The sequence below is a fragment of the Macadamia integrifolia genome, unplaced genomic scaffold, assembly GCF_013358625.1.
Source record: "Macadamia integrifolia cultivar HAES 741 unplaced genomic scaffold, SCU_Mint_v3 scaffold_198A, whole genome shotgun sequence".
Classification (NCBI taxonomy): domain Eukaryota; kingdom Viridiplantae; phylum Streptophyta; class Magnoliopsida; order Proteales; family Proteaceae; genus Macadamia; species Macadamia integrifolia.
In genome coordinates, this window is record NW_024870639.1 from 236,845 (window position 1) to 247,943 (window position 11,099).

The 11,099-nt window shown below is 38.1% G+C and overlaps 1 protein-coding gene across 2 annotated transcripts; it reads left to right on the forward strand.

Moving 5' to 3' along the window:
* Positions 1 to 4,660: 4,660 nt before the first annotated feature.
* Positions 4,661 to 8,710, forward strand: LOC122071230 (protein NRT1/ PTR FAMILY 8.1-like). Of its 2 annotated transcripts, none has more exons than XM_042635549.1 (5): positions 4,661 to 5,143; positions 6,070 to 6,243; positions 6,321 to 6,538; positions 6,868 to 7,421; positions 7,714 to 8,710. In XM_042635549.1, the coding sequence occupies exons 2-5, from the start codon at positions 6,138 to 6,140 to the stop codon at positions 8,543 to 8,545; spliced, it is 1,710 nt and encodes a 569-aa protein (XP_042491483.1). In that variant the 5' UTR covers positions 4,661 to 5,143; positions 6,070 to 6,137; the 3' UTR covers positions 8,546 to 8,710. The 2 variants fall into 2 exon arrangements, with proteins under 2 accessions (XP_042491483.1, XP_042491484.1); XM_042635550.1 differs by lacking the exon at positions 4,661 to 5,143 and adding an exon at positions 5,193 to 5,341.
* The last annotated feature ends 2,389 nt before the right edge of the window (positions 8,711 to 11,099 follow it).

Consider the following 11,099-nt stretch of genomic DNA (forward strand, 5'->3'; position numbering starts at 1 on the left):
GACCAAAGCTTATTCACTACTCCTTCAAGAGGAACGACAATGCATCCGCCCTTTACTGTGCTTCAAACATGTCACGGTTACCATTTTCCTCTAGTATGATTTCTACTAGATGTTGTTTTTTATTAATTCATGCCGACATTTGTGGGCCTTATCATACACCCTCACTGTCTAATGCTCATTATTTTCTCAGTATAATTGATGACTATTCTCGCTCTACATGGGTTTACTTAATGAACCAAAAAATGGAAGCTAATTTCATCACTTGGCATTTTTTTTACCTTGATCAGAACTCAGCTTAATCCTTTAATTCATCAGATTAGGTACACTCCACAATAAAATGGTGTCGTGCAGCATAAACATCGCCATGTTCTTAACATTGTCAGAGCTCTTCGTTTTCAAGCCAATCTTCCTCTACTTTTTTAGGGTGATTGTGTTCTTATTGCCTATTACTTAATAAATCGTTTGCCTACCTTTGTGCTCAAGGAAAAAACTCTCCGTGAATTTCTATTAAAAAAAAAAAACACAAATTTTTCATCTCAAAGTCTTTGGCTGCCTTTGTTTTGATTACACTAACACTATCAAACACAAATTCGACCAACAGCCCTTCTCGATATTTTCATTGGATACCCACATGGCCAAAAAGGTTACAAAATGTATGACATTTCCATTAAAGCTACCTAAGTCTCCCGTGACGTGATATTTTATGAAACCATTTTCCCGTATCTACTATACTCCAGCCCTTCACGTCTCCCTCATACGTTTTTCCCATCACCTTCCCAAACCATGATGACATCCCTCAAACCTCCACTCCTTCTACATCTCCATCTCCGCCCCCTCCCCATGTTGATATTATTGGTCACCCATACCCTCCACTGCTACCTTTACCCTCTCTTCCTCCCTCCCCATGCCCCTTCCACGCCACTAAACCATCCAGCTATCTAAAAGATTACACTTGTCTATTGCCCAAGCAAATTTGTCTTCAACTGTTGGCCATGGTACCTCTCTCACCCACTTACTCATTCTTTAAGTTACATCGTTTTTTACCACACCATTTGTCTTTTCTTACAGCTCTAACCACCATTACTGAGCCAACCAATTTCGCCAAGGCTACGGAACATTCTGAATGGTGTGATGTAATGCAAAATGAGATTGTTGCTCTCACAAACAATAAGACTTGGCCTCTCATTCTGTTACCTACTGGCAAAAGAGCTATTGGGTCCAAATGGGCATTCAAAATAAAACGGCGAGCTGATGGTTCTGTGGAACGATATAAAACTCGTCTTGTTGCTAAGTGCTACACGCAAATTGAGGGAATGGATTATCATGACACATTTGCCCCTGTGGCTAAGTTTGTCATTGTCCGTGTTCTTCTTACTATTGCAGTTGCCCATGGCTGGTCCTCTCATCAATTAGATGTCAACAATGATTTTTTACATGGGGATCTTTCAAAGGATGTGTATTTGTGGCCGCCTCCCAGATGTAATCTTAAGGGGGAGAACATTGTTTGCTGACTACAATGGTCTCTCTATGGCCTAAAACAAGCATCCGGTAATTGGTTCTCAAAATTATCCAATGTACTACTGGGTTTCGATTTTATTCAATCGTAGGCTGACCACTCACTTTTTGTGCTCCGTCAACAATCGGCTTCCATCTTCGTTCTTATCTATGTCGATGACATCATCATCACTGGTTCTGATGATAATTTACTATACGATATCAAGGCTTGTATTTGTACTAAGTTCCATACCAAAGATATTGGAGCCCTTAAGTTTTTTCTTAGTATAGAGGTCGCCTGCTCCCAAAAAGGACTCTGTCTTTGACAATAGAAGTACACCCTTGATATCCTCAATGATAATGGGCTTACTGGTGCTAGACCAGCAGATTTCTCAATGGAACAAAAGTTAAAGATCTTTGATTCAATAGGTCCTATTCTTTCTGATCATCCCTTATATCTCTTAAGGGATATAAGCTTGCTTTTGCAGAAAGGTGTTACTCTATATTATGATAACCAAGCAGTGCTTCACATTGCTGCCAACCCAGTATATCACGAGCGGACAAAATATATCGAGATTGATTGCCATGTCATTCGTGAGAAACTGAAACAAGGATTGATTTGCACTTCCAAGATAGCTTTGGCTGATTTGTTCACAAAGTCACTTGGTCAGACTCAATTTCAACATCTCAAGTCCAAGCTGGGCATTCGGGACCTTCATGTTCCACCTTGGGGGGAGTCTTAGGATGTGTTTGGTTACATAATTCGTTAGAGTTTCATTTCGGATTTGACAATGAGTCCATAGAGAGTGTTTTTGTGGAATCATATTTATTTTTAAAATTTTTCGGATAATTGTTTGCTTACCCATCCCGATTTTTGTAATTCTTTTGAATCTCCACTTAACATGGACTATTTATATGAGGGCCAGGATTATGTCTGTCAACTATGAGTTTTGTTATTTACCTTATTTCTCAAATGAACCACATTTAGCTTTACAAGGTGTTTCAAATGAATTAGTATTTCTAAAAATAACCAACTCAAAAAACAACCAAACAATTAAAAAAAAAAAAAAAAGAAGAAGAGAGAGAGAATCACTTTTCACTAGAAAGACCTTCTAATGAATTATATAACCAAACGCATCTAGCTGTCTACACTTGACTCCTCATTATAGAGATAAGATATATCTGTACATATCTGTATTTTCATTATAGAGATAAGATATATTTGTATAAATCTGTATTTTCATTATAGAGATAAGATAGGAAATGTAGTACGAACCTTGGGAAACAGTTTTGGTAACTTTTCAAATCTTATGGAGATAATTGCTGCATTGTATTGTATTTATATTCCATTTACCATCAGTTAAAATATCAATCGGATTACATCCAAATCCAGTCTTTACAAAGATATTTGTACTAATGCTCCTAGTCATAAGCAAAATCATTTTCTTCTTAACAAGATGGGCATCCATGTCATCGTGCTCCAACTTGAAGAGGAGTGTTGAGTTGCCTCGGATCAGATCAACACTCTTTTCTATTCTCCTGTGGATGAAGGCCTTTAGCTGAACCACATAACCTTTTCTTCTTTGCTTTCTATTTTCTATATTTGATTGCCATGCTTTGTAATAACAAGTTTAAAACTGACTAGAAAGCATGATTTAAACTTTGCGCTCCCAGTCTAGGACTGTCTTTGAGTGTCAAAATGAATCTAAAACCATCACTTTACGATCGAACGGGGACCGGACTCTAGAGAAATGATTCGATTCTTATTGAAATGGTTCTCTTCCCAATTTGATTTATTTTGCACAAAATGTTGACATTTCTAAACCCAATAGAGTTTAGTAAAATCGAACCAAATAAACCCATTTTTCTGTATTACCCTTAAATATTCAAGCAAATGTTGGTTTCTTGTTTCTAAGGGATTGTATTTCTAAGGTGACTTTTTATGATGTAAGAATGTACAGTAAAGAAACCACAATATATATTGAGATGGTAAACCTTTCGTTATCTGTTCATAGTCTCAAATTAGGTGTAAAAGGAATCAAGTTAAAGGGTACAAAGGAGAAACCTAATTTGCATTACAAGAACTGAAATTAAACACATTACTTATTGGAATTGCAAACCATTTTCCAAAACTGGCACTACAAACCAAATTTCACTCAAATTAGGTATAAAAGGCATCGAGTTAAAGGGTACAAAAGAGAAACCTAATTTTCTCTACAAGAACCAAAATTAAACACATTATGTAATAGAATTGAAAACCATTTTCTAAAACTGGCACTACAATCCGAATGTGAATCGAATAACAAAAATCAAACAGAAACCAGTAAAACTCAATCGAGTACAAAATGATTTTGATTTTTATTGATTCTTATCCGATTTGGTTTGATTTGCACCTTGTCAAAATGTAAAACCAACCGAAACGAGAGAGAGAGAGAGAGAGAGAGAGAGAGAGAGAGAGAGAGAGAGAGACTCTGGTTAACAAAATAGTTTCATCTATAAGTAGTATTCACTTTCAGTTATCCTGCCTCTTCTGAATCAGTTAAATGAGGCATATAAGCTGCGGTCCTCATTATTCTCACTGTTGTCTCATTATTCTTACTGTGGAAATCCTGGGTGGTCAGTCCTTAGCATTAAACGGAATGAATTTAACCAAGGAAGCTTATTGTATCTTCTAATGGCTCTCTCTCTCTCTCTCTCTCTCTCTCTCTCTCCTGTTTTGTGTTTGGCTGATCCCTTTTCAACCACACCTCGGCTGAAGAGGATCTGAATCCATCGAGTTAGGTCACCATGAATCAAGACACGTCAAATTCATATTATAGAGCTTAATTTGAATGTGCAATAACTATGCCAAGAATGGTAGGCCTCTCTGTCATAGGTTAGGCTTCCTAAGAGGAGAGGTGCCAACCCATCATTCATAAATAGAAATCCACTGATGGAGAGCATTGCATTTGGATCAAAAGAGATTACCAGAAATGTCCACTAATAAGTTATAAGAGGGAGTGCAAGAGAAGAGTGTTCAGGTCTAGGCCATACCTTGCTATAACAGTAACTTGTTAAATTAGGATCAAGTGATCATGGATTTGAGTTGGAAACAACTTTTCCGCAAAACGGGGGTAAGATTGTGTATTATTATGAATCTCCCTGTATCCTGACGGAAGCCTTGTGCATTGAATATGCCCTTTTTTTTCCCAAGAGTGTCCAGATACATCAACGGAGGAAGTAGGCAGTTCGGGTTGGTTCATATGAGGATTAACTGTCAAGGCAGGTGGCAGCTTGATTAGTGTTCTAAACAACTAATTATTGTTGTAAACCCATTCAATTTGTGGAACAAGATATTTGCAGAACAGTGGTTTGTGATTTGGCACACAAACTAAGGGGGAAATGCGGTGAGGAATACCCTTCCCGTCCTTTCCTTCTTTCTCTCCCCCGGATTTTCGCATCTACTTCTTATCTCTCTTGCCTACTAATTAAATCACCACATTAAGAACCTTTCTTCTTTCCTATTTTACCTCTCCCTTGCAGATTCCATAGGGAATCAGGGATCTCTCTCTCTCTCTCTCTCTCTCTCTCTCTTTTGGGTCCAATAGTGTCATAAGGGATTCTCCCATTCTCAGAGCTACACCCACACAGTCTCTGTTTCTTTTTGCAGGTAATCATCTTTGTTTGTATCCAATTGGAACCCATTACAGCATTTTGGGTTTCCTTGTCTGCAATCACTCTCAAACATATTTCGTTAAGAACTTTGTGTTAGTTTTATGGGTGCTGATGATTCTACTGTATCAGATGGAATTCATATTTCCTGATTACTAACTATTGAATGTTTATCTCTTTGTCATTTTTACAAAAGGTTGTGGTGCATGCCCCATGGATTTTTTTTTTTTTTTTTTTTTTTTCTGAATCTTTTATTTTACTCGTTTACTAGAGTATGTTAATTGATTTGGGTCTGAACTCAGGACTCTGTTTATGACTTATTTGATTAAAAACAATAAAACAAGAAGAGGAAGAAGAAATTAAATTTTATATGAAAGCCAGTGCCTTGTGTTGCACTGGTCTTGTTTTGTGGGGAGAGAAGAATGGGAGAAGGGAGGATTTCTCAATTTCTTCATTGGTATGGGATATTTGGATTATCAGGTCATGGACTTTCTGGAATTAAAACTATCATTTGTAAGCCTTTCTTATTCTATCATTTCGGTGGATCTTCAAAGTTAAACCCTTAGCTTAGGTTAGGAACAGTAGTTTTGGTTTTCAGATTTTAATGAAGCCGAATTTTGATATGAAGCAACACAAAGAATGAACAAAACACTGGATTGTGATGATCTTAATGAGGGCTAATTCTCAGCATATAGTTTTCTCTCTTGCTTATCCTTTTCCATTGATGTTTCACTTCTCTAGTTCTGTGACTTTACTATGTTTTAATGTAGTTGAATGAAATCACTATCATTGAAAAGTTTCTAAATGACACTGACCATAACCCTTGACACGAAATGAGTTTATGTAGGATTGGCATACAATATTTCTCAGTATTTCTGCTACATGGGTCATTCTACTGATCATTGACTTCATGGAAGCTTGTAGGTAAGTAGCAGGAAAGAAAGTAACACAAACCAGGGTAACTGATACATCATCTGTGAGAGACCAAACCAATGGCAGTAGATGATATCTATACAGGAGATGGAACAACAGACATAAATAAAAAACCATCAATTAAGAAGGACACTGGAAGATGGAAGGCTTGTTACTTCATTCTCGGTATGGTTCTCTGTCCATGCACTGTCATGGTATACTGATTACCCTGAGATCCTTAACACTTCATTCTGTGCTCACAGGGAATGAATGCTGCGAAAGGTTGGCATACTATGGCATGAGCACTAATCTGGTGAACTATCTTACTACTCGTCTCAATGAAGGAAATGTCACTGCATCAAATAATATGACCAATTGGTCTGGAACGTGCTATTTTACTCCTTTGCTTGGAGCCTTCCTAGCCGATGCTTACCTGGGAAGATATTGGACAATTGCCAGTTTCTCTATCCTGTACTTTTTGGTAAGAATGATTCAAACTGAAATCTTTCCTGTGGTTTGGATACTTAGGAACTCAAACTGAACATTATACAAGGCGTACTCTCACCAGGCGACTTGTTACTTTGTCAAACCTTTGAGGGCTGAATTTCTCCTTTACTGTTTGATGAGAGCCAATCAACCCATTAATGTTATCAAAGTCTTGAATAAGCTGAGAGTTTTAGATTGTTGAGTTTAAAAACGACCATTGTCTAATATAGTGACATTGATTTCGGAGACTCTCATATTCCTCTTTTTCCTTCCTCATTGATCATTGCTGTATGAAAATATTGATATTATTTCACTTGGTTGTAGGGGATGTCACTGTTAACAATGTCTGCTGCTGTACCTGGATTAAAGCCATCGTGCAACAGTGATGGTGTTTGCCACCCTACACAGACTCAAGTTGGGGTCTTCTTTCTGGCAATTTACCTCATTGCTCTTGGGACTGGTGGAATTAAACCATGTGTTTCCTCCTTTGGAGCAGATCAGTTTGATGAAACTGACGAGGATGAGAAGAAAAAGAAGAGCTCCTTCTTCAATTACTTTTACTTTTCAATCAATATTGGTGCTCTCATTGCTTCCTCGGTGCTGGTTTATATACAAATGAATGTTGGCTGGGGGTGGGGTTTTGGAGTCCCAGCTGTTGCCATGGCTATTGCAGTTGTTAGTTTCTTCTCAGGTACCAGTTTGTACCGCCATCAGAGGCCTGGAGGCAGCCCCTTGACAAGAATTTTCCAGGTCATAGTTGCATCCTTCAGGAAAATCAAGGTAAAAGTTCCTTCAGATGAGTCCCTTCTTTTTGAGACTACAGACCAGGAGTCAGCTATCCAAGGAAGTCGCAAACTTGATCACACAAAAGCAATGAGGTGAGTTCATTGAAAATTGAAGTTTTGAAAGCTCTCCACATTCCATTTCATGTTTAATCCTCAAACTTGGGTCCTTGGTAAAATCACACACACACACTCTCTGTTTCTGTTTGTGTGAGTTTTTCTCTCTTTGCATGACATTTGAATTCAAGTTTCTCTTTCAAATCCAAATTGGCTCTCCACCCTTGAATGTGCTGTTCTTTGCATTGCCACATTCATCTGGATAGGTCATAGATTTATTGATATATAATATCTCTTCTCCCTATATATAACTAATGTCAGTCTTCTTCAGTTTCTTTGACAAGTCGGCTGTGGAGACTCAGGAGGACCGCATGAAAGCATCGGTAGACCCATGGCAACTCTGCACAGTCACCCAAGTTGAGGAGCTCAAATCCCTTATAAAACTGCTCCCAATATGGGCTAGTGGCATTATCTTTTCGACTGTCTATGGCCAGATGAGCACCATGTTTGTTCTGCAAGGAAACACCATGGATCCCCACATCGGTCCCAATTTCAAGATCCCTTCAGCATCACTTTCCATCTTCGACACCATCAGTGTCATATTCTGGGCTCCAGTCTATGACCGCATTATTGTTCCATTCGCAAGAAGGTATACTGGTCACAAAAACGGCTTCACACAGCTGCAGAGGATGGGAATTGGTCTTGTCATCTCCATTTTTGCAATGTTGTCTGCAGGCATTGCTGAAGTTGCACGGCTCAATATGGTGAGGAAGTATAACTACTATGACCGTCAGTACCTGCCTATGTCGATCTTCTGGCAGATTCCACAATACTTCCTTATTGGATGTGCAGAGGTGTTCACCTTCATTGGGCAGTTGGAATTCTTCTATGACCAGGCACCAGATGCAATGCGAAGCATGTGTTCTGCCCTCTCACTTACAACTATGGCTTTTGGTAGCTACCTAAGCACTGTGCTCGTAACCGTCATTACAAAAATAACTACTAGTCATGGTAGACTTGGTTGGATACCAGATAACCTCAACAGGGGCCACCTCGACTACTTCTACTGGCTCTTGACTGTGCTCAGCATCCTTAACTTTCTGCTCTATCTCTGGATCTCCAAATGGTACACCTATAAGAAGGTAGCTGGGTCTCCATCTTGATAATTTCTGCATCAACCCATCTGCATTATGAAGATGGATAGTATAGGTACTAGTGGATTTGTAGCTTTGTTTCTACTGTAATCATAGTTTTCATTCAATACTCTCCGTTGCTCATGTTCGTATGCTGTAAATATCCCCATTTAATGAAATTTATTTGGATTCCAAGTCTGGCCAAGTTTCAATCACTGTAACACAAATGAATGATGATATGCTTAATAAAAACCAGGTCAAAATTGATAAAACTGAACAAAGAAGGTAAGCAACTGACCTGCTTCTGCTCCTAAGCTCTCCAGTTACAGGCCAAAAATTTCATCTTAGTGCATCCAACTTCTCTGGATTAAAGATTTCTTCAACATCTTATATGCAAGGCACCAAATTTTGTGCCTTCTTAGAGAGGCCAAGGATGTTGGCACTCAAACTTTGTTATATTGTTGTGAAAATAGATTTTATAACAACATTTTCAAGGTAATGATGGTTTTATATCCTTTCATATTTTCATGAATTTTCCTTCTAATTTTTTTACTATTTGTAATTTGAGGTCAAAATCGAAAGTTATTATTTTGCCAGACCTCCAGTTTGCAAAAAAAAATAAGCTGCTAACTGGGCTTTTAGCCGAAAGAAATGGAATAATTCACTTCCCTTTGTGTTCATAAATACCCTGCTGCAATTTTGTATTTTTTAAAATACTCTTGAGATTCCATTTCTTTGGCTGTGAGCCCTGGTAGCAGGAAAGTACTAGCAATTGGGGGAGTGTAGCCCCTGTGCCTAGACGTATGCGGGTGAAATGATCGACCCACCCCCATGAAATAGAAAACGATGTCTCTGTTGATATTTTCTCGTGCACTCTCATTGACCCTTGTGCATGCTCAGGAATCTGACTCCCCCACAAGAGACACTTCCTCATTTTTGTTGAAGGGAAAATCTGAAGTCACAGCAATTCGTTGAATCTCAGATTTTGAATCACTTTCCCTCTTTGGCTTCTGACCAAAAAAAAAATACCTCGAGTCCATTCTTGGATTTATTTGATGGGCCAGGGCCCAGATAAGTTTCTGCTGGCATGTTTATACGTGGGCTGGGCTTTAAGCAACAGCAGATTAAGACGCATAAACACGCAATTGCATAAATTTAAGTGGGTCACTGCCAATAGATTGGTACAGTCTTGGCAGGGCATAATTACCATTTGGTAAGGTTTAAAAAAGGACATATCCAATGCACGAGACTCCTACAACTATGAGGTCTGGGGAGGGTCATAATCTATATAGTCTTACCCTGGCTTCGCAGAAAGGCTATTTCCATATTCGAACCGTGATCCTTTGATCACAATGGAGCATCCTTATTGTGGAACCATTTTCCGAGGTTCAACTCCATAAAATTCACCAGTTGCAGAGGATCCGACATCCATCTCATTACTCAAGTTTCAGTCAAGTACGAGTATATATGTAATTGAATGCTAAAGACTTAGGGTTGAACTGAGAATTAGTCAACACTTGTATGGATTTGCAACCCAATAACAATGCTTCTTGGTGACCTTGGAGCAATCCCCCTTGCCTTGCTCTACCTGCTTTTGTACCACCATGATCCAAGCAACAAAGACAAACTAATTACAAGATAAGATAACAGAGGCCCACACAGCCTCTCAAGAAGATTGATCAAAATCACCATCAAGAATTTACAAAGCATGGATTAAGCTACATGTCCAAATTAGATGGACTTGGCTAGTATTGGGCCTAGTTTGGGTTCAAAATTAATAAATCCAAGCCTGGCCATGGAGAATAGCTTTCTGGATAGTCCACCAGAAAATTGACTCTGTGGCCTGAAATCATCCACCATGGAGAAGGCATAAATACTCCACCCCCTATTGAATGAAGTTACTGAGTTCAAAATCTGGATTTTTTTTTTTTTTTTTTTTTTTAATCTGAGGGGCGGGACAAATTTTTATATTTCTCTTCTTTCTTTTATGTGAAAAAGATTTGACAAGGGAAACTAGGTCTTAAACAAATTCTCTTTTTGATCAAGAGAAGGTAAAGAAATGCCTCCATCAAACGATCTTCCTTAAAAAACAAAGAAAAAACAAGAGTGTGATCTCCTCCCAAAAAAGATATCTGGATTTACAATGAAATTTGGTAGATGAAGCCACCAAATCTTAGACAAACTAAGAACACAACCCCAATGTCGCAATTAATGTGATATTGCTCAAAATCTTGAGGACAACTTGCCCACATTACCATCTACCCTAGTAAGTTTCATCCCTGATGAAACATTTCATTGTTTGACAATATCAAAAAATATATTTTGGAAAAATATTTGGATGGGTGTTATATTAAGGTTGCATTTGGTAGTCATTCGATTTCATAAACGAAGTTTCATGTCAAAAATAGAATTTTCAGTTTCTATGTCAAAATGCTATTTTAGAACAAAAAAAAATAAGTATTTGGTGAACCTGTTTCAGGAGCGATTACCTTATTTTTTTTTTTTATGTGGAATGAAACGAAATGATGGAACAATGTTTTGTCATTCCATCATTTTGCGTTTCTAGCATTTTTGTTTTGTTTTT